At 53.5% G+C, this 22,461-nt stretch overlaps 3 protein-coding genes across 10 annotated transcripts in view; all 3 read left to right on the top strand.

Annotated features, from left to right (window-relative positions):
* Window positions 1-3,091, top strand: part of IP6K2 (inositol hexakisphosphate kinase 2) — a 40,566-nt gene extending 37,475 nt beyond the window's left edge. For all 7 annotated transcript variants that reach the window (XM_032289752.1, XM_032289751.1, XM_032289748.1 and 4 more), the window contains exons 5-6: window positions 1,098-1,273; window positions 2,321-3,091. In XM_032289752.1, coding sequence (XP_032145643.1) covers window positions 1,098-1,273; window positions 2,321-2,821 — 677 coding nt within the window. In that variant the 3' untranslated portion in view covers window positions 2,822-3,091. The remainder of the gene's footprint in view (window positions 1-1,097; window positions 1,274-2,320) is intronic.
* Window positions 3,092-5,161: 2,070 nt separating this feature from the next.
* Window positions 5,162-17,103, top strand: NCKIPSD (NCK interacting protein with SH3 domain). 2 transcript variants are annotated; one of them, XM_032289736.1, is made up of 13 exons: window positions 5,162-5,453; window positions 8,021-8,130; window positions 8,478-8,682; window positions 8,875-8,965; window positions 9,230-9,723; window positions 10,783-10,953; window positions 11,127-11,213; window positions 11,300-11,438; window positions 11,555-11,635; window positions 11,826-11,954; window positions 12,040-12,132; window positions 12,273-12,445; window positions 16,202-17,103. In XM_032289736.1, exons 1-13 carry the CDS (start codon window positions 5,283-5,285, stop codon window positions 16,403-16,405), a joined length of 2,148 nt encoding a protein of 715 aa, XP_032145627.1. In that variant the 5' UTR covers window positions 5,162-5,282; the 3' UTR covers window positions 16,406-17,103. The 2 variants fall into 2 exon arrangements, with proteins under 2 accessions (XP_032145627.1, XP_032145628.1); XM_032289737.1 differs by having other exon boundaries at window positions 5,187-5,453; window positions 7,994-8,130.
* A 472-nt stretch (window positions 17,104-17,575) lies between these two features.
* The window catches only part of CELSR3 (cadherin EGF LAG seven-pass G-type receptor 3), a 34,906-nt gene continuing 30,020 nt past the window's right edge, over window positions 17,576-22,461 (top strand). Inside the window, exon 1 of the mRNA XM_032289731.1 lies at window positions 17,576-18,348. The gene's annotated coding sequence lies outside the window, so the exon portion shown is untranslated. The remainder of the gene's footprint in view (window positions 18,349-22,461) is intronic.

The following is a 22,461-nucleotide window of genomic DNA, read 5'->3' as shown; positions in this document are numbered from 1 at the left end:
TCTGTGCACTAGACACACTCATAAATTCTGGTCATTGTTTCTAGACCTTACTAGTGCACACAGCTGGGAAGCAGACGTTTACTTTAAAGAGAAAAGTAGCTGGGCCCGGTGGCTTATGCCTGTAATCCCAGCTCTTTGGGGGACTGAGGCAGACGAATCACAAGGCTGAGAGTTTGAGGCCTGCCTGGCCAACATGGTGAAACCCTGTCTCTACTAAAAATGCAAAAAATTAGCTGGGCATAGTGGCGGGCATCTGTAATCCCAGCGACTTGGGAGGCTGAGCCAGGAGAATCGTTTGAAAGCAAGAGGCGGAGGTTACAGTGAGCCGAGATCGCGCCACTGCACTCCAGCCCTGGCAAGAGAGTGAGACTCTGTCTCAAAAATAATAATAATTAATAAAATAAAGAGAAGGCCGGGCACAGTGGCTCATGCCTGTAATCTCAGCACTTCGGGAGGCCGAGGTGGGCAGTCACAAGGTCAGGAGATCCTGGCCAACATGGTGAAACCCCATGTCTACTGAAATACAAAAAACTAGCCGGGTGTGATTGTGCACACCTGTGGTCCCAGCTACTCAGGAGCCTGAGGCAGGGAATCACTTGAACCCGGGGGGCAGAGATTGTAGTGAGAAGAGATTGTAACGTTGCACTCCAGCCTGGCGACAGAGGGAGACTTCATCTCAAAAAATAAAATCAAATAATAAAGAGAAAAGTATTTTCATGAGTTGATACAGATATTTCCAGTTCACATATAAGGCTACAGGATTTACTGAACTTCCTTGATGTTCTACTTGTAATTGAGAACTTTGTTTTTGGACCCTAGTCCTACACTTAGCTAACAGTTCAGGAAATGGCTTGTATGTCTCCCAGGGCTGGAAGAGCCCAGGCCTGAGAGTCCAGGTGTAGGCTGCTTTCACACCAGTTCCCTGACAAGAAGTAAAGGTGTCTCTCAGCTTTCTACTCAGCCCTGGACTCCCTATGTGGAGGCAGCAAACTAATGGAGTCTTCTGTGGGTCACTGCATCCAGACACTGTGCCTTGGGAGTACCAAGGACCCATGCAGTAGCATTTCCTTTTGGGGGTATTTTTCTTAACTACTCAGAATTTATCTTACTGGAAAACCTGACTTCCCGCTACGAGGTGCCTTGTGTCCTTGATCTCAAGATGGGCACACGACAACACGGTGACGATGCTTCAGAGGAGAAGGCAGCCAATCAAATCCGAAAATGTCAGCAGAGCACATCTGCGGTCATTGGTGTGCGTGTGTGTGGCATGCAGGTGAGGGGAATGCTAGGGCTGGCTAGGGCATCCAATGGCTGTCACTTCCCCATCCTGGCATAGTCCTGTTTGCTCAAAAGATTCCAGGCCAAGTCCGATGGCTCACACCTGTAATCCCAGCACTTTGGGAGGTCAAGGCGGGTGGATCACCTGAGGTCAGGAGTTCGAGACCAGCCCAGACAGCATGGCGAAACCCTGTCTCTACTAAAAATACAAAAATTAGTTGAGCATGTTGGTGTATACCTGTAATCCTAGCCACTTGGGAGGCTGAGGTACAGGAACACCTTGAACCCAGGAGGCGAAGGTTGCAGTGAGCCGATACCGCAGCATTGCACTCCAGTGTCTCTAAATAAAAAGATTCTGGGCCAGGCACGGTAGTTCACGCCTGTAATCCCAGCACTTTGGGAGGCCAAGGCAGGTGGATCATGAGGTCAGGAGTTCAAGACCAGCCTGGCCAGCATGGTGAAACCCCATCTCTACTAAAAAAAATATGCAAAAATTTAGCTGGGCATGGTGGCATGTGCCTGTAATCCTAGCTAATCCAGAGGCTGAGACAGGAGAATTGATTGAGCCTGGGAGGCGGAGGTTGCGGTGAACTGAGATTGTGCCACTGCACTCCAGCCTGGGCAACAGAACAAGACTCTGTCGAAAATAAAGATTCCAGATTTAACTCCACATGAGTCTGTTGCCTTTTGGTTAAAAAAGAAAGCATGCATGCCTGCATGATCCTGAGATTGGGTTGATTGACTGAGTCCAGAATCTGTGGACAGTAGTAGGGAAGAAAGCAAGAGGGTAGGTCCTCTCCAGTGACCCAGATGTTGAGTTGGGGTGCCAGAGCACAATGACCAAACCCAGGTTGGATGGCTGCATCCCAGGTGGGGGTCGATCAGAGAATATAGTGGACAGTGGCTCTTGTGTGACTGGTGTACTTAACAAGTTTTCATCTGGTCTGATCTGTCACATCCCTCACACACATACATACCACTGCCCAGGATCCAAGGTTTGAGATGGCCCTTAGCCCCTGACTTGCTGGTCTCTCTCCTACAGGTGTACCAAGCAGGCAGTGGGCAGCTCATGTTCATGAACAAGTATCATGGACGGAAGCTGTCGGTGCAGGGCTTCAAGGAGGCACTTTACCAGTTCTTCCACAATGGGCGGTACCTGCGCCGTGAACTCCTGGGCCCTGTGCTCAAGAAGCTGACTGAACTCAAGGCGGTGTTGGAGCGACAGGAGTCCTACCGCTTCTACTCAAGCTCTCTGCTGGTCATCTATGATGGCAAGGAGCGGCCGGAAGTGGTCCTGGACTCAGATGCTGAGGACTTGGAGGACCTGTCAGAGGAGTCAGCTGATGAGTCTGCTGGGGCCTATGCCTACAAACCCCTCGGTGCCAGCTCTGTAGACGTGCGCATGATCGATTTTGCACACACCACCTGTAGGCTGTATGGCGAGGACACTGTGGTGCATGAGGGCCAGGATGCTGGCTATATCTTCGGGCTGCAGAGCCTGATAGACATTGTCACAGAGATAAGTGAGGAGAGTGGGGAGTGAGCTTGCTAGCTGCTCCAGTACCTGAGAGACTCTCTGTGTCCCTGGAACAGCTGTGCTGCATCAGGGAGGAGGCCAGTATGGCCAGGTGGTGGCTCCTGCAGCCTGGAGCTGATGTGCAGTGGCCTCTGTGAGCCCCAGCCTGAGCCAGCCCCAGCTGCGCTTGGAGTCTTTATTTATTTTAACTATTTCTTCAACATTCCACATTTGATGATGATACCTCTTTCTTCCCCGAGTGTATCTGTCCTAATACAAATCTTTTTGTTTATTGTATGTAGTGCTGCTGTCATTCTTTCAAGGGCAGGGAGTTGCCCTCCCAACCCTAGGAATCCTCACCACATGCTGTGACCACCTTCCTGGTTCAGTATTCTGGCCACCACCACTACCCCATGGATCCTAAAGTCAGCCCAGCTTCTTGGCATGGTCTGCAGTCTCCAATCTAGCATGCTGAAGGTCACCCAGAAAGGATCCCCCCACATACATACCTTAGCCAGATTCTTCTGGGATCTGTGCCCAGCTGAGAGTCTCAAACCACACAACACTTGGCACAGGTGTTCTCGTGGGCCCTATGCAACTTAAGCCAGTTCGGTAGCAGGTGCTGCAAACCTTGGGTCCAGCTTTTAATCCCTTCTATGCCACTGGCAGCAGCTAATTGGCTGGCTATTGTGATAGATGTCCTGGAGCCAATACTCATGTCTCTAGCCTCTAGGCTCTGGTCCATTGGCAGCCATGATCTATGTTGTAAAGGGGCCCACGTGATGGAGGGCACGTTAAAAGAGCGTGTTTGGGTAGGTAGGGTGGACCTCTTGGCCACACCACCTGTCACCACTCCTGCCCAGCCCTGGTCCCCATTGCAATTACACCAAGTCTCTTCAAGTAGTCCCAGCCATCACAGACCCTGAGATTCTACTCCTCTGCCCCAGGAGGGCTTCTGGGAGGAGGAGGGGCCAAGAAAGGACTTAAACTGCAGAGCCAGACCTGGTGCAGAGAAGGCACGGTCTGGATGTTAGTTTCTAGCTGTTCTACCCCTCAACTGAACCTCGCAGTATGCCTATGTACTCTAGACATAAAAATAGGCAACTGGATCAGACTGATTACAGGATCCCAACACTGGAAGGCTGAGGCGGGAGGACTGCTTGAGTCCAGGAATTTGAGACTAGCCAGAGCAACATAGCAATATCTTGTCTCTACTTAAAAAAAAAAAAAATTAGCTGAGTGTGGTGGTGCATGCCTGTAGTCCCAGCTACTTAGGAGGCTTCAGCCTGGAAGATCAAGGCTGCAGTAAGCTTGATCACCCCACTGTACTTCAGCCTGAACGACAGAGCAAGACCCTGTCTCAAAAAATAAATACAGATAAAAGTAGAAAACCTGCACACACTGGCCTGGTCATATCCACGACCCTGCTTCCTGTGGAGTGGGCTCAGGCTTCCTGTGGAGTGTAGCTTAGTCATTCTCAGCCACCATCTCTCCAGGACCCTGAAGGCCTCTTCCCTGACCAGGATTTCAAATACCTGGAGGTCTGGGCTGACTGGAAAGCTGAGAGGATCAAACAGGCTTTTGAGGCCGCATGGTACCCCACTCCCTCTTCCAGCCCTCCTGTATGCTCTCAGAAAGAGGCATCAGAAATCTTAAATCCTATAAAGGCAATAAAGCACAGCAAGATGATAGCTATTGATAGGGATGGGAGTTTGACGGACAAATACTATAGGAGACAGAAGGGAAGAGTGTCCCAGGTAGAGGGAACAAAATATGCAAAGACCCAATATAGAGAAAACCAGCCATGGCTGAAGAGAGAGGAGGAGGAGGGGTGGGGAGCAAAGATGGGAGGGCTTTAGACAAGGAATAGCCCCGCCTGGTTTCTTCTGTTTTTATAGCCCTCTTTTCCCCACCCTTGCTCCCCACTGGCCACCACCCGCACTCGGTGAATAGAGGTGGTGAGGCCTAGACATACAGAGGAGAGCTGGGCCCCACGGGGGCTTCCAAGTGTCGGATCAGCAAGATCGTCTTTTCGAAGTCGCCGTCCTTGCAGTTAGTAGATGGGACCCACTCCGCCAGGGCGGCGGGAGCGGAGCGCGCTTTCACCGGGAGGTAGGACGGGACGCAGCGCTAGGACTTGAGCGAGGAAAGGGAGCCGAGGGCTGAACGGATGAAGCCAAGGCCAGTGAGAGGAATGAGGGTGCGGAGTCCAGGGATGAGGGTCCTGGAGTCCTGGAGTCGGGAGGGACCAGAGGCGGCAGAGAGCTCTGGAGCCCCGCCCCGCCGCACCTCTCGTGGCCGCGCGGAGGCGCTGCGCTCCGGCGCGTGGAACGTTACAGCCCGGGGCGGGGCTTTGGCGAGCGGGCGCGCGCGCGCATGCTTGGTGTGTCACGGGGCGGGGCGAGCGCGGCGCGGCGCGGAGCTTCGGGCCTGGCGTTGTGGCTCCGCAGCGCTTACCACCTTTCCTGCACCTGACCGGCCCAGCCCCATGTACCGCGCGCTGTACGCGTTCCGCTCGGCGGAGCCCAACGCGCTGGCGTTCGCCGCGGGCGAGACCTTCCTGGTGCTGGAGCGAAGCAGCGCGCACTGGTGGCTGGCAGCGCGGGCGCGCAGTGGTGAGACGGGCTACGTGCCACCAGCCTACCTGCGCCGCCTGCAGGTGAGTGCGCCCCTCCCCGCCCGGCCTCCGCGCCCTTAGGGCAGGACCCCTTCACAGCCCCGCGGAACCGACCCAGGAACCCCACCCTCTCCGGGACCCGAGGCCAGGACCTCTATCAGACAGGCAGTTTGAGAACCTGACCCTCGGACCCACGAGGGCTGAGACCCCAAGAGTCAGCGTCACCCACAAAAGACCAGGCCCTTGACAGCCCAACTCCCGATCGACCAAAAGCCTAACTCTGGGACTGAGACTCCTCGGTACCCTAGACCCAACAATATCAAATCCGCCAAGTGAATGGCGACCCTGAGATTCCATCCCCACCGAATTCTGGCCAATTATTCAAATCCCTGAGACCCCAGATCCTTAATATGATCCTTCTGCGGATTCCTAGGACCCCACACCCACCCCCCCCCCCCCCTTCCTTCCCCCTCCCCCTTTTCCCTCCCCCCTCCCCCGGTTGAAGCCACCACTGAGACCTGGGCCACCTTGGACACCACCTGTTTCCCCAGCCATCCTGCAGGTCCTCAACCCCCCAACTTGGACCCTGGAACCATAGACACCTCCATCCTCTATGTGACACCCAAGCGTTGGTACTTTAGTGTCTTTCACTAGCCTGTGCTCAGCCACCCTCTAGGCTCTTCTTAAGTCTCTCCTAACCTTATTTGAACCAAGGACCCAGGCCTCTGCTGACAGGGCACACTGCTCCCTCCACTCCCCAGCCCTGACTTCTCAAACATTCTTCCTTTGAAAGTGAGGGGGCTCCATCCCTTCTTTTCCCCAGCCTAGAGTGGAGACTGCTCCCATTGTGATGAAATGAGTTCTTATAGCTTCCCCTGGTCTGCCCGTGGCCCCATTTCCTTCCAGTGGAAGCTGCAGTCCCAGTTCCTGTTTCCCTAAGAGCAGCCCTGCTGCGGGGGTTGGGGTGCAGTGTCTCCAGCTGGTCTATTCTGACCAGAGGGGGAAGAAGGGCCCAGAGCTGCCTGGCCTGTGCCAGACACCCCCGCCCCGTCCTAGTCCCGATCCTTTAGGAAACAGCCTGTCCCAGCCCAGTTCAGGACAGAAATAACAGGATAAATTTGGAAGTGTCATCTGGTCTTACCAGGGAGGATGGGCCCTGGGCCCTAGGGGCTTCCTCATAGACCCTTGGTGTGATCCCATCTAGGAGTGCCTGGGGTGGGAGTGAGGGCCATGGATACCGTGGTTGCTGTGTGTCAGACCCATCCTTTTTGGGAATGGGGTTTCATTGACGGCCTCTGAGGAAAGCCCTGTCTCTTCCCCTACTGGGCATAGAAGTCAAGGGTCTATAAGTCCCCTGCTTCCAGCCAGGACCAGTGGGGCAAAGTGTTTATGGAGGGCAGAGAGGCTACCATCTTCTCTGTCACCGTTTCTCAGTTTCTTTCTGCGTGTCTCTTTCTGTCTCATTGCTGTGACTCTCTGTGCTTCTCTGCCGGTGTCGTTCCGACTCCACCTGTGTGTGTTTTCATTTCTTCCTCCGACGCTCCCCCACACTGTGGCTCTGGCTCTCAGTTTCTTTCTGCATTGTTTCCCTCTGTCTGCTTCTCCATTCCTCTCTGAGCTCCTCTCTTTCTCCATGCCTTTCTTACTGTGTGTATGTGTCTTTCTTTTTCTGTCCCCCCATCTGTCTCCTCTACCTGCACTCTGGTACACCTCATACCACTTGGAGGCCTTTGCTGACCTCCGTGCCCACCTGTCTGTCCCCATCGGGGAAGCTTCTTAGCTTCTCAAACTGATGGTGGAGTGAGTTCATCTCAGCTCTGGGGCTCCTGTATAGCCTGATGACCATGTGTGCCAGGGTCAGGGGAGGGCTGGGGGTAGCTGGTCCCCCACACCCCCCGTCACAAATAGGCCGGGTAGACTGGACCCCTGGGTTGTTGGGGATGGCAATACAGAACCTGGAGCAGGGCCTAGGCCCCTCTCTCATGTTCATCCTTTGCCACAAACACAGAACTGCTTCCTAGGGAAGGTCTGGAAGCTTACTGAGATACCTTGTGGGGATGAGGGCCGGAGCAGGGCTGGGGAGGGTAAGTCCCTTTGACCAGCTCCCAGGGCTTACAGAGGGCTCTGCAAAGACAGGGCTGTGCTGGGGTATGACCTTGGTTTTTCGAAAGAGCAGCAAGATGCAGAGTGATGTATTAAGGATTCCAGACATGGAGGCCTCCTGCTTAGCATCTCAACCTGGGCTCTGAGCCAAAATCAGGGATAGACTAGGTATGCACTCCTGGCCCCAAGCTGGGAATCTCTGGGCTTTTTTGCTTTAGACCTCTGATTTTCAGAGACATCTTAGCCAAGAGCCTTGCTGCGGGGTAAAATCCTGATCGGGGCCTCCATATGTAATGTGGCTGCATGGGGGTCACCCTGTGCCTCAGCTCCCGGAGTGATGCAGTTTGAAAACCTTATTCCTTATTCTGGTTCAACTTTCTGTGCTGTGTCTAGCATTCCAGGCTTTAGCTGTAGTGGTGTTCTGACCTGGGTTCTGTCTCGGTCTGGGACTGGGCTGAGCACCTCCATTTGGCCTTCAGGTCTAACTGCTGTCCCCTGCTCCCCAGGGCCTGGAGCAGGATGTCCTCCAGGCCATTGACCGGGCCATCGAGGCTGTACACAACACAGCCATGCGGGATGGTGGCAAGTACAGCCTGGAACAGCGTGGAGTCCTCCAGTGAGTGTGGGGGGAGTGGAGAGGCACCGCCTGGTGAGCATGTGGGGTGGGGTTCTTTAGTGAGTGTCATGGGGCAGGTAGGCCTGGGGAATGTGAGGGTTGGCAGGGGTGGGGGAGGGGTGGCACCTCCCAGAGAGCATGATGGGGTCAGGTCCTTCAGTGAGCACCAGGGATGTGCAGAGCACAGGACTGAGGATAGTATGGGGCAGTGCAGGCTGGGGTGGAGCATGGAGGAGATAGGGGTGTCTGAGGGGCCTGGGCTGTGGGGTCCCAGCATCCCACAGGAGGCATATAAGGACTTTGAGCTGTGAGATGCAACCCCCATAGTCCCCCTGTCCCTCCATCAGGAAGCTGATCCACCACCGGAAAGAGACCCTGTCACGCAGAGGCCCTTCAGCCTCCAGTGTTGCAGTTATGACCCCATCGACCAGTGACCACCACTTGGATGCTGCTGCAGCCAGGCAGCCCAATGGGGTGTGTCGAGCCGGGTTCGAGCGGCAGCGCAGCCTGCCCAGTTCTGAGCATCTTGGGACAGATGGAGGCCTCTACCAGGTGTGTGGTGAGGGCATCCTGTAGAAGGGAGTTGGGTGGGGCTTAAGGCTTCATCCAGAGGCTCAAGGGGTCCACTCAGGAGTGATGCACCCCAGTGCCATAGTCCTGCCTATGCCCAGGGCTCCAGGCCCAAGCCTGGCTGCCGCCCTGGATGTCAGTCTGTCCTTCCAGATCCTACTTCCATCTTCCCAGATCCCACCACAGCCTCGCCGAGCAGCACCCACCACACCGCCCCCACCAGTGAAGCGCCGAGACCGAGAGGCCCTGATGGCCTCTGGGAGTGGTAAGAAGGCAGGGTTCGGGGAATTAGAGTAGAGGCACCCTGTGCTTGGAGTGGTTGTTCTGCCCATGTCAGGGAGATGGAGGCTGTAAGCTTGGGAAGAAGACAGGACTCCCATGTTGGGGCAATTAGGAGCTCTGGGCTTTGTGGGGAAACAGTACCTAGCAGAGAAACTAGGCCCTGTGTTAGGAGACAGGGGCTCTGGGCAAGGAAGGGTGTGGTTTTCCAGGGGGCTTCCCCGGCACAGCTTCTACTCACTGCTCACAGGTGGCCACAACACCACGCCCTCCGGGGGTAACTGTGTGTCCAGCGGCTCCTCAGTCAGCAGCACCTCCCTGGACACGCTCTATACCGGCTCCAGCCCATCTGAGCCGGGCTCCAGCTGCTCACCCACACCCCCACCTGTACCCCGCCGAAGCACCCACACCACCGTGTCCCAAGCCCAGCCCCCTCCCTCCAGGGCCTCAGCTCCTGAAACCCCTGCAGAAGAAGAAGTGGCAGCTGGTACAACCTCAGCCCCTGATGACCTGGAAGCCCTGGGTACACTGAACCTGGGGACCACAGAGGAGAAGGCAGAAGCTGAGGCGGCTGTGCCCAGGACCATTGGGGCTGAGCTGATGGAGCTTGTGCGGAGAAACACTGGCCTGAGCCATGAATTGTGCCGGGTGGCCATCGGCGTCATAGTGGGTCACATCCAGGCCTCCGTGCCAGCCAGCTCACCTGTCATGGAGCAGGTCCTCCTCTCACTTGTAGAGGGCAAGGTGAGGGTGGGCGGTACAGCAGGGCCACCCTGCTACCCACCCTGTTCCCACCCTCATACACTTGTCCAGCCCATACATTACAGGTATTTCTCAAGCTCTGGCTCGGAGCTCTTACTGCGCTAGGCACTGGGGACATTGAGCTGATTTCTGAAGCAGAAAGGAAGGACAAGCATTCCAGGCAGATGCGCAGCCTGGACAAGGGCCACAAGGCAGGAGTGAGCTTGGCTCGTGGGAGGAAGTGGAACAAGGCCCGCAGGGCTGGAACACAGGGAGTGAGGAAGTGGGTGCTGTGGGAGGAGGTGAGACCTGGGGCAGGTGACAGATGAGACCAGATGTGGGTGGCCAAGAGTTCTGTCTGGCTGCAGGGAAGGAATGGACACAGGGCATGGGTGAGGGTAGTGCCTTGCTGACCTTGGCAGTGAGAGATTGAGTGCTGGGAGAGCTGTGATTGTGACAGAGTCCTAGGAGCTGACTTGGATGAGAGGGAGTGAGGTGTGTGGGCATCATGAGATGGTTGGGATCCTTGGTACTCACAAGCAGGACAGGACAGTGAGCCCGGCATATATGATTGGGGTCAGATAGACCAAGGGTCCCTCTTTAGGGCCCCATGGTTCCTCTTACAGTTCTGGTTTGGGTGTTGGGGAGTGGGCCAATGGGCTTGCCTGTGCCGGGCACAACAGCCAGTGCCTGGTCAGCAGGGTTCAAGGAAAATGTGGGAAGTTGGTAGATGATAGGCCTGTACCACTTTGTGTGGAATGGGAGAGTGAGTTCTCAGAGTCACATTTGGCAGTGACAAAGTTCATGGCCCTCCTGGTCGGTGGTGTTTATCCAGGTCCGGGATGGGAGCTGTGCTGTTGAAATCACCCCCTCCCCCACAGATGAGTCTCCTGTTGAGTCCTGTCCTGGGAGGTCATCAAGACTGGAGTTGAACCAGTGTGGGCCAGGACGGACTTGAGTTCACAGAGTATAGGTCCACAGGTGGACTCTCCAGGCCTTGGGGGCTTCCCGGAGATGGTGAGGGCAGAGAGTATGCTGAGTCATGCCTCGCCCTCCCCCTAGGACCTCAGCACGGCCCTGCCCTCAGGGCAGGTCTGCCATGACCAGCAGAGACTGGAGGTGATCTTTGCAGACCTGGCTCGGCGGAAGGACGACGCCCAGCAGCGCAGTTGGGCACTTTATGAGGATGAGGGTGTCATCCGCTGCTACCTGGAGGAGCTGCTGCATATTCTGGTGAGGGCGGGGGCCCACACACATACCCCACATGGGGAACAGTGACCCCCGCCCTGCAGCATCCCTCTACAGTGCCTGGGGGTCTTCCCTACACATATGTGCTCAGCCCTCTCTTGCATGGCTACACAGCCCCACTCATGCTGGCTGATACTCTCACTTCCTCTTTTCTGTAGACCGATGCAGACCCTGAAGTTTGCAAGAAAATGTGCAAGAGAAACGAGTTCGAGTCTGTCCTGGCCTTGGTGGCCTATTACCAAATGGTATGTGAAGGACAAGGGGAGGGGGCTTGGAGAGACCTAGGTAGTGGGGGAGTTCCAGGCACTGAGCACACAGGGTTCCCTGCTAGGAGCACCGAGCATCACTGCGGCTGCTGCTCCTCAAGTGCTTCGGTGCCATGTGCAGCCTGGATGCAGCCATCATCTCCACGCTTGTGTCATCTGTGCTGCCTGTGGAGCTGGCGAGGGACATGCAGACAGACACACAGGGTGAGGCTGGAGGGCGGGTGGGAGGGAACTTCCTGCCATCTAGAGGGGGTTCCTGCCACCTGCTGGGGTTTCCTGCCATCTCTGGGGACTCTTGACTGCCTGCCTTTCCCCCCCAGACCACCAGAAACTCTGTTACTCTGCCCTCATCCTGGCCATGGTCTTCTCCATGGGAGAGGCAGTACCCTACGCACACTATGGTAAGAATGCAGTCACCAACCAGCTGATCACAGGTCCTGAGCTAGGGCCCATGGTCTGAGGGCCTGGGACCTGCTAGCTACACAGCCTAGCAGGGATAGGATATCCCCAAGGCTCACAGAAAGCCAAGAAGGGTGGGTGGTGGGTTTGGGGGAGAATGGGGCTGCAGACTTCTGTGCCCCCCTCTCCCAGAGCACCTGGGCACGCCTTTCGCCCAGTTCCTATTGAGCATCGTCGAGGACGGCCTGCCCATGGACACCACGGAGCAGCTGCCGGATCTCTGTGTGAACCTGCTTCTGGCTCTCAATCTGCACTTGCCAGGTGGGGCAGGGCCTGGCCAGGCGGTGGCTGAGCACATGGGGGCTCTCAGGCTCGGCACCCTGTCTATACCCATGTCCTTCCTTAGCCCCTGACCAGAATGTCATCATGGCTGCCCTGAGCAAACACACCAATGTCAAGATCTTCTCCGAGAAGCTGTTGTTGCTCCTGAACAGAGGGGGTGAGGGCCCGGGAATCTGCTCGGGTACCAGTTCGATGCCCTGTGACTCCATGACCCCTGCAATGACTCCTATAACCCCCTGGGGTGACTCTGGGACTCCCACAAGGACCACCCTGACTCCTGTGACTCCTGCCTCCTAGATGACCCTGTGCGTATCTTCAAACATGAGCCACAGCCGCCACACTCTGTCCTCAAGTTCCTTCAGGATGTGTTTGGCAGCCCGGCAACAGCTGCCATCTTCTACCACACAGACATGATGGCTCTTATTGACATCACTGTGAGGCACATCGCGGACCTGTCACCAGGAGACAAGGTACTTGGAGGTGGCTGCAGCAGGGAGGGTCACTCTGTGGAAACTGAAACAGAATGGCAGGGGGCATGACATTGAGTGGAGATGAGGGGGCAAGGCCACTGCTGGAGCCAGGTAAGTGTAGGTGGCCACTCAAAAACCACAGCAGGTGCACCAAGAGCCAAAAGAGCCAGCCATGAGTGATCTGGAGGTACGGTGGCTGCGGGAGGCTGGAGAGGAGGGAGGGGTGGGAGATGAGGCATGGAGGATGGAGGCTACACAGCCTTAGAGGCTGCTGCAGGAGGTTGTGATCTTCTCAGGAATGGGAAATGTGATGTGACTAACATCCCACATGAAATCTGAACTGTGTGCCAGCAGAGTGAAAGCCAGCCAGGGAGGAACAGCCGCAGTGGTCCAGGTGGCATGGATGGGGTGGGGATGGGCCTGGCAGTGGCGCGAAGAGGCCAGGTGTGGCGTGCTTAGTAAGTGGGTCTGGCAGGGCTTGCTGCTTGATACATCTTGAGCAGCTAGATGGATGAAGTGCTGATGATTGAAGCTGGGGAGGCTGTGAGAACTTTTTGGGGGAAAATAGAGAGTTGTGTTTTGAATGTGTCAAGATTGAGGAGATGCCTGCTAGACACCCAGGTACCAAGGGCATCAGGGAGGCAGTGGGGAATGAGCTGGGACTAGAGAGACATTTTGGAGTTGTCTGTGATGATGGGAAACCTGTAACAATGTGATTTTCTCAGAAATGAGATAGATGGGCAGGTTAGTGGGAAGCTCGGGCTGCAGCCCTGGGCACAGCTGGAACAACTAGGGAGAAACCCAGGAAGAGAACCAAAAAAGCAGGAGCCCAAAGCCACATGTTTAGAGGAAGAAGATCAGCCCTCTCTACACCGTTAGCAGCTTGAGCAAGATGGGCTGAGAATTGGCCATTGGATTCACCACACAGAGATCAGTGATGACTGATAAACAATGCCAGTGGGGTGCAAGGAGGAGAGTCTGAATAGAAAATTTGAAAGAACTTGAAGTTATTGGGGAGTCTGAGGGGAGAGTTGGAAGCAGTAAATGGAGACAACTCTTGTGAATTTTCTGTGAAGGGGAAGAGAAAAATGGGAGGGAGGTCACTGGAGGGAGATGACATGGGGATAGGGAGAGTGTTTCATTTTGTTGTTGTTGTTTTTTGAGTTGGAGTCTCCCAGGCTGGAGTGCAATGGCGCGATCCTGGCTCACTGCAACCTCCGCCTCCCAGGTCCAATGATCTCCTGCCTCAGCCTCCTGAGTTGCTGGGATTACAGGCACACACCACCACGCCCAGCTAATTTTTATATTTTAATGGAGACGGGGTTTCGTCACGTTGGCCAGGCTGGTCTCGAACTCCTGACCTCATGCAATCCACCTGCCTCAGCCTCCCAAAGTGCTGGGATTACAGGCGTGAGCTACCGTGCCTGGCAAGGAAGAATGTTTTGAAGACAGGGGATGTTGGCCAGGTGCGGCAGCTCACATCTGTAATCCCAGCACTTTGGGAGGCTGAAGCGGGAGGATCACTTGAGTCCCTGAGTTGAAGATCAGCCTGGGCAACGTGGTTGGTGAGACCTCTGTGTAGCCTGATGGACCACAATAAAAAATAAATCGGGGCCGGGCATGGTGGCTCATGTCTAATCCTAGCACCTTGGGAGGCCAAGGCAGGCGGATCACGAGGTCAGGAGATCGTGACCATCCTGGCCAACATAGTGAAACCCCGTCTCTACTAAAATACAAAAATTAGCTGGGTGTGGTGGCGTGCGCCTGTAGTCCCAGCTACTCAGGAGGCTGAGGCAGGAGAATTGCTTGAACCCAGGAGGTGGAGGCTGCAGTGAGCCGAGATCACTCCACTGCACTCCAGCCTGGTGCCTCGCACCTGGAGACACAGCGAGACTCTGTCTCAAAATAAAAGAAAATAAAATTAGCTGGGCATGGTGATATGCACCTGTAATTCCAGCTACTTTGGAGGCTGAAGTGAGAAGATTACATGAGCCCAGGAGGTTAAGGCTGCAGTGAGCCATGATTGTGCCATTGCACTCTGGCCTGGGCAACAAAGCAAGACCTTGTCTCAAAAAAAAAAAGGTAGGGATGGTGGTGCATGCTCTGGCCAGAGGGAATGATCCAGCAAGCACAGAGAGATGGATGATGTGTTGGAGATGGTGGGCCACCACAGGAGTCAAGTGAATGGGGCAGCAGGGGAGAGTCCTGGTCCATGCCTACGTGAACAGGAGCTAGGACCGCTCATTCTGGTAGGGACAGGTGAGATGTGGGTACTGAGGAGAAAGACGGCTTTATGCAAGATTACTTCTGTTTTCTCTATGAAGCACAAGGCCAGCTGACTAGGTAGTTTAGGTTTAGAAGACAGACGGCGTGGGTATTACTGCTACTCTAAGGGAGAGTAGCACAGCAGAGAAAAGCAGTGGGAGGCCCAGGCAGTGCTGCATGTCCATTCAAGGTTCGTGGTGGTGAATGACATTCAGTCCTGCACATGGCTCTGCATTTGTCTACAGCTTAGACACTGGCGTTTGATGTGCAGGCACCTCCGTATGAAACCCAGGTCTGGGACTTAGCAAGGTGTGCTGCCTAAAGGAGGTTTTGGTAGTACTCCTCTAATGAAAAGTAAAAAAAGAAATGAGGAATGTTGAGGGAAGCAGACAAAGTGCTAGGTCAGGTCAGTGAATTGGAGGGGTCTCTGTGAGAACAAGCTGTCAAGTCATAAGGGCTGGCAGGGCATGGTGGCTCACGCCTGTAATCCCAGCACTTTGGGAGGTCAAGGTGGGCAGATCACTTGAGGTCTGAAGTTTGAGATCTGCCTGGCCAACATGGCGAAACCCCATCTTTACTAAAAAAGAAATACAAAATGTAGTTGGGCATGGTGGCGCATGCCTGTAATCCCAGATACTTGGGAGGCTGAGGCAGGAGAATCACTTGAACCTGGGAGGCGGAGGTTGCAGTGAGCCAAGATCATGCCACTGCACTCCAGCCTGGGTGATAGCACGAGACCCTGTCTCAAAAAAAAAAAAAAAAATTATAAGGGCTGTTGGAACTGGTTCAGCTAGAGGTGCTGGGAATATGGGTTGGAGAAGAGGCTGTTGGAGATGGATTCGGGGCATATGTAGGAGGTATGATGGCCAGGTCTTGGACATGGCTTGGATATGAGGTATGTGGGAGACAGGAAGCAAAGAGGATACCATGTTTCAGGCCTGTGCTTTTGGATCGACAACAGTGTTCTTTCTGAAGGTAAGAACATGAGAAAATCTTCAGCTCTGGGAGGATGGGAAAGATCATGAGTTTGATGGTGGATATATGGATTTGGGTCTCTGAGATGTGCAGATGATAAGTGGGCAGTTGGATATTCCTGTCTGGAGCTCACAGGGTAGTTCTAGGTGAGAGGTATGTGAGTGGGTCACTATTTGAAGCTGTGAATGTGCATGAGATCTCTCGGCAAGGGAGGATAGGATGAACAGCAGGGGGCCGCTGACTGACAGACAGAGGCACCTTGGAGGACCAGCTTTAAAGGATGGGCAGGACTTCTCTGGGCAGCCCACATACTTGGGACTGTCTGTGGTTGGGATGATTCAACTCAGAAACTACTGAAGACCAATTCTGTGCCAGATACATTCTGGGTGCTAGGGATGCAACCCTGATGTTCAGGTCCACAGTCCTGGGGTCTGTGGGGCAGTGGGGCCTTGCCCTTGTCCAGTGGAGGTCACAGTACCTCCCTGGGGTCCCTGAGCTGGCCTGCTCTTCCCACAGCTGCGCATGGAGTACCTCTCCCTGATGCATGCCGTAGTCCGCACCACGCCCTACCTGCAGCACCGCCACCGGCTGCCCGACCTGCAGGCCATCCTGCGACGCATCCTGAATGAGGAGGAGACCTCACCCCAGTGCCAGATGGACCGTATGATTGTCCAAGAGATGTGCAAGGAATTCCCGGTGCTGGGGGAGGCTCCCAGCTAGCACCTTGCTGTCCTCCCTTCCCTGCAGCTCCAGTCAGGGTGCGGGGGACTCAGGGGCTTGGCCCTAAGAATGTTTTGCACTGACAGTGGGAGGGGAGAGGTGGCAGAAGGAACCTGAACAGGGCCCCCCACCTGAAGTAGAGCTTATGAGAGGGGTCAAGTGTCGGATTGGGGACCACGATCTGGGAGCTGTTCTGGGGCAGGGGGAATATGCAGGCTAAAGCCCCTCTATACCCTGGTAGGCTTCCTGTTCAGCATGCCCCCCTCTTCAGCCCACACGCACGTGTACACTCAGAGTCCCGCTGCTGCTCCAGGCTGGGCCAGACCCCGCCCCACCCCGCCTGGTCTGTATCCTGGGCCTCAGCAAGCCATGCCCCTGGGGTGAGGGGAGGCATCTCCCACCAGTTCTATTCTTTGCCTTAGCTTTGCAGTGAGTGCTGCTCATGTGCTCCCCTCCACCCCTACATGGGGGTTGCTGCCCTTCACTCCTACCCCCAGAGGCCTTGGCCAAGCTGCTGCTTTGAAAGCGGGATCTTGGAGACAGGCCATCCATCCTAGAGCCTCATGGAACAGGATGATGGCACTGAGAAAGCCAATGACTGAATCTCTTTTCTCTGTAAAAATGTAGACTGAAAAGCCATGTGTATTTTCCTATGTGCTGCAGCTCTCCTTTGGAAATAAATCACAGGCATCTGGAAACAGGCTTCCCTGTATGATCTTGGGAGACAGTGGGAGAGGATGGGCAGAAGTACTGGGGCCTCAGGACCCCATCACTACTGGTTACACTGACTTCTCCAGCCTGAGGAGGTGATGGACTCTGACAGGCCTGGCCTTCAAGGCCCTTTGAGCCCTGTTCCAGCCTCTCTTCCCTGAGCTCCCACTTCTCCTGAGCCCCAGTCACGGCCAAGTGCCCCCCAGCAGCCCACTTGCAGGTGACCTCTAGGCTTTACTTACATCTTTCTCTCTCTCTCTCTCTCTTTTTAGTTTTTGAGACAGGGTCCCACTCTGTTACTCAGGCTCACTGTAGCCTCGACCTCCCAAGGCTCAAGTGATCCTCCTGCCTCAGCCTCCCGAGTAGCTGAAACAACAGTAGCCACCATGCGCAGCTAATTTTTAAATTTTTTTTGGTAGAGACAGGATTCCACCATGTTGTCCAGGCTGGTCTTGAACACTTCAGTTCCAGTGATCCTCCTGCCTTGGCCCCCCAAAGTACTGGGATTATAGGTGTGACCCACTGCACCAGCCCACTTAACATCTTTCGCTTTGCTTTGAATACTGGTACTCTCTCCCCTGTAGAAACCCTATCGTCCTTCATAGTTGTTCTCAAATAAAGCAGGCCCTACCTACCCCCAGCCCTGGCCTCTGTGACTGGTTGGGCCTATCCAGCCCTATTTCCTTTTCCCATTTGTCCTTGTTTCCAGCAAGATCACTTTATCTTGCAACTTCAGCAGAGATTTGGTAATCATGGTAGGGCAGAAAGAGTGTCTTAACAAGGCTGGGGTTAGGTTTGCATTACTGTTTTAGAGGAACTAAGGGCCAAAATTTGGCAAAAACTTCATTCTTGTGGGCTCCCAAGTTAGCAAAAAAGTTCTCACCATAAGTCAGGGAGTAGAGTCAGAAACCTACAGGCAGACACCAGTCAGAAGTGTTTTTGTTTTTTTTTTTTTAGATGGAGTCTCACTATCTCTTCAAGGCTGATGTCCAACTCGTGGGCTCAAGCAATCCTCCCACTTCAGCTTTCCAAGTAGCTGGGACCACAGACGCACACCACTGTGCCATGCACAGAAGTGGTTTTCATCAGTTCACTTTATTTTTTACTTGAACTCCTCATTCATCAGACAGTTACACACATCAGGAATCACTGACACTGTGACTTCTGGTCGTGACATTTTCTTTCTCATTGGGGTGCTGAAAGCAGGGGGCAGTTATCCTCCCAAAAAGAAGGTAAAGCAGCACAGGGAGGCTAGGGCCAGGGCTTTGCCCCCACCTCGCCCAGCAACAGGCTCTCAGGAAGTTGAGGTAGATTCATTCATTCCACAGGAAACCCGTGGGAGCAAAGTATGGGGGTCTAGTGGGAGACGCCTGCTCACCGCTGACTGTCAGAAGGCCAGGTGCACAGGCTCGCTTGGGCCTGAGAAGAGGCTGACAGTGTTTGGCCCCCAGTAAAGCTCTGTGGGACATAACCTGGTTACTAATTATTATTATTTTTTGAGAGACAGAGTTTAGCTCTTGTCACCCAGGCTGGAGTGAAATGGCACAATCTTGGCCCACTGTGATCTCTGCCTCCCAGGTTCAAGCAATGATTCTCCTGCCTCAGCCTCCTGAGTAGCTGGGATTACAGGCACCTGCCACCATACCCAGCTAATTTTTGTATTTTTAGTAGAGACAGAGTTTCACCATGTTGATCAGGCTGGTCTTGAACTCCTGACCTCAGACGATCTACCTGTCTCTGCCTCCCAAAATGCTGGGATTACAGGTGTGAGCCACCGTGCCCAGCCCTTTTTTTTTTTGAGAATCAGTTGCTCCTGTCACCCAGGCTGGTGTGCAGTAGTGTGATCTTGGCTCACTGCAATCTGTGCCTCCTGGGTTAAAGCAATTCTTCCTGCCTAAGCCTCCCCAGTAGCTGGGATTACAAGCGCCTGCCACCACACCCAGCTAATTCCTGTATTTTTAGTAGAGACGGGGTTTCACCATGTTGGCCAGGCTGGTCTCGGACTGGCACCTCACCTCAGGTGACCCACTCACCTCAGCCTCCCAAAGTGCTAGGATTACAGACATGAGCCACCACACCTGGCCTGGTTACTACTCAACCCTGGAGAGTTAATTCTGCTTCCCTTTTCACATCCGGAGTGGATGACACCACCTTCCAGTCACAACTCCTTTTTCACTGGAGTGCCGAAGGCAGGAAAGTCTTCTCATGAGATAGTGTATTTTAGTGAAAAGCACAAGTTCTCAGGAAGCTGAGGCAGGGACATTGGATAGCCTCTGTGACTTGCTGTGTTTCCTGTCATGATGCACACACAAATGTGGGAACGGCAGGACTGTGCTGTGCCGTCTGTCCCAGTGCTGGCATCTAGGTCAAACAAGGTGTGGATCCACGGCAGAGGCGTCTGCCCACTTCTGCAGGAGTGTCCAAGCTGGGCCCTGGCACCTGTTTGTAAGAGATGTAGAAGCCCCAGCTGATGAAGTTACATAAATGCTGACTCCTGGTAGCAACCATGCTCTGAGGGACTCCAGGACCTCTTCAGCAAACACCCTTGTGGTGGCCTCACAACACAAAATTACAACCAAAGGCAGACTATGATTAGCCAGAGAAGTCCTCTTGGGGAAGGAGCTGTCTGATAGGATACATCTATGGCTGCATGAAAGGTTGGTAGATGTGATATGCGGCTAGGCAGTAGAAAGGGCAATGAGAGAGAACATTAAGTCACCCCAAGAAAGGGAAGTGTTTGGGTAGAGTTGAGAACTCAAATTTTGGGGGACAGTGAGGGGGTTTGGGCTGAGTTCTGGGTCAGAAATTTCTGAAGCCGCAGCTAGGAATGGGTGTGTAAGTGTGCAGGTCGCTCACACCTACAATCCCAGCACTTTGGGAGGCCGTGACGGGAAAGTCGCTTTGAGTTTGAGACCAACCTGGCCAGCATAGAAAACTCCATCCCTACAAAAATTAGCTGGGTGTGGTTGCCTGTACCTATAGTCCCAGCTACTTGGGAGGCTGAGGTGGAAGAATCATCTGTGCACATGTGCTGAGCCATAAGCTACGCATGCATAAGGCCAACTCCAGGATGAGGGGTTGAGTAATTCTGCCTCAGCCTCCCAAGTAGCTGGGATTACAGGCACGTACCACCACACCCAGCTAATTTTTGTATATTTAGTAGAAATGGGGTTTCGCCATGTTGGCCAGGCTGGTCTCAAACTCCTGACCTCAGGTGATCCACCAGCCTTGGCCTCCCAAAGTGCTGGGATTACAGCCATGAGCCACCGCTCCTGGCCTATCCATTCACTGTTGATAATCTTTCAGTTGTTTCCAGTTTTTGTCTATTGCAAATAGTGCTGCAGGAGCACTGTTGTACATGTCTTCTTGTTGCTCATACACATTATTTTTGGAGGGTGTATTCCCAGATAAATAGTGGAATTTCAGGGTCACAGGCACATACTGCCAAATGGATTTCCAAAGTAGCTGTACCAAAGTATGCTCCTCCAGTAGTGTCAGACAGTTCAAGCTTCTCCTGTCTTTCCCAGAACTTGGTGTTGTCAAGCCATTTTAATTTTAGCTATTCTGATACAGTGCAGTAGTCTTTCTTTTCCCTTCCTTCCTTCCTTCCTTCCTTCCTTCCTTCCTTCCTTCCTTCCTTCCTTCCTTCCTTCCGTCCTTCTTCCTTCCCTCTCTCCCTCCCTCCCTCCCTCTCTGTTTTTCTTTCTTTCCTTTTTTTTGGAGGTAAGAGTCAGTGACGCAATCTCAGCTCACTGCATCCTCTGCCTCCTGGGTTCAAGCCATTCTCATGCCTCAGCCTCCCAAATAGCTGGGACTACAGTCATGGGCCACCACGCCCAGCTAACTTTTGTATTTTGAGAAAAGACAGGGTTTTTCCATGTTGGCCAGGCTGGTCTCAAAACTCCTGGCCTCAAGTGTCTGTCCACCCCAGCCTCTCAAGGTGCTGGGATTACAGGTGTGAGTCACCTCACCTGGCCAGTATTTTTATTTTTTTCAGTATGCATTTCCCTGATGACTAAAGAGGTTGAGCACCTTTTCATTATTATTTAAATGTTCTCTTTGTGAAGGAACTATTCAAATCTCTTGCCCGATTTATCTGTTTCTGTATATTTTATTGATTGGCAGTGTGTATTCAGGATATGAGTCCTTGGATATTCTATCTTACAGTATCTTCTCCCACTTTTAATGTCTTTTGATAAAAGAACATTCTTAATTATTATGTAATCCAATTTATCAATATTTTGCTTTATAGTTAGTACATTTTATGTCCTGTTAGAAAATCTTGGCTGGCTGTGGTGGCTCGTGCCTGTAATCCAAGCACTTTGGGAGGCCAAGGCGGGAGAATCGCTTGAGCCCAGGAGTTCCAGACAAGCCTGGGCAAAATGATGAAACCCTGTCCCTACAAAAAAATTAAAGAAATTAGCTGGGTGTGGTAGAGCATACCTGTAGTCTCAGCTACTCAGAGGCCAAGGCAGCAGGCTCTCTTCCTTGAGCCTAGGAAGTCAAGGCAGTGGTGAGCTATGATCACACCACCGCACTGCAGCCTGGGTCACAAAGTGAGACCCCCGTCTCTAAATTTTTTTTTTTTTTTAAGATGGGGTTTCACCATGTTGGTCAGGCTGCTCTTGAACTCCCGACCTCAGGTGATCCGCCTGCCTTGGCCTCCAAAGTGCTTGGATTGCAGGCGTGAGCCCCCACGCCCAGCTCTAAAAAAATTTTTAATACAAAAACAAATTTTTAAATCTTTGCATTCATGCTTGTGAATAGACACTGCACTCCAGCCTCCATCTCTGTAAAAAGTTTAAAAAAAAATCTTGCTAGGCCGGGCGTGGTGGCTCAAGCCTGTAATCCCAGCACTTTGGGAGGCCGAGGCGGGTGGATCACAAGGTCAAGAGATCGAGACCATCCTGGTCAACATGGTGAAACCCCGTCTCTACTAAAACTACAAAAAAAAATTAGCTGGGCATGGTGGTGCGTGCCTGTAATCCCAGCTACTCAGGAGGCTGAGGCAGGAGAATTGCCTGAACCCAGGACCCGAGGGTTGGGGTGTGCCGAGATCGCGCCATTGCAATATATATTTTTTATATACGAGTATATAAAAAATATATAAAAAAAAAAAAAAAAAAATCTTGCTTAAAGTCACCTTTAAGACTCCTGGCCAGGTGCAGTGGTTCACGCCTGTAATCCCAACACTTTGGGAGGCTGAGGCAGGTGGATCACAAGGTCAGGAGTTCAAGACAAGCCTGGCCAGTATGGTGAAACCCTGTCTCTACTAAAAATACAAAAATTAGCTGGATAGGGGGGCCGGGCGCGGTGGCTCAAGCCTGTAATCCCAGCACTTTGGG

Source organism: Sapajus apella, unplaced genomic scaffold, assembly GCF_009761245.1.
Source record: "Sapajus apella isolate SASKATOON/1434 unplaced genomic scaffold, GSC_monkey_1.0 scaffold23, whole genome shotgun sequence".
NCBI classification, from domain to species: Eukaryota; Metazoa; Chordata; class Mammalia; order Primates; family Cebidae; genus Sapajus; species Sapajus apella.
The sequence above is the reverse complement of the archived record's forward strand: the minus strand, read 5'-3'. Positions and strand labels throughout refer to the sequence as shown.

Bases quoted from the DNA above. Each gene is read 5' to 3' on its own strand.
- NCKIPSD (XM_032289736.1), top strand. From the start codon at position 5,283: ATGTACCGCGCGCTGTACGCGTTCCGCTCGGCGGAGCCCAACGCGCTG. The intron at 8,131-8,477 runs GTGAGTGTGGGG...TCCCTCCATCAG, and splicing joins GAACAGCGTGGAGTCCTCCA to GAAGCTGATCCACCACCGGA. The intron at 11,955-12,039 runs GTGGGGCAGGGC...GTCCTTCCTTAG, and splicing joins TCTCAATCTGCACTTGCCAG to CCCCTGACCAGAATGTCATC.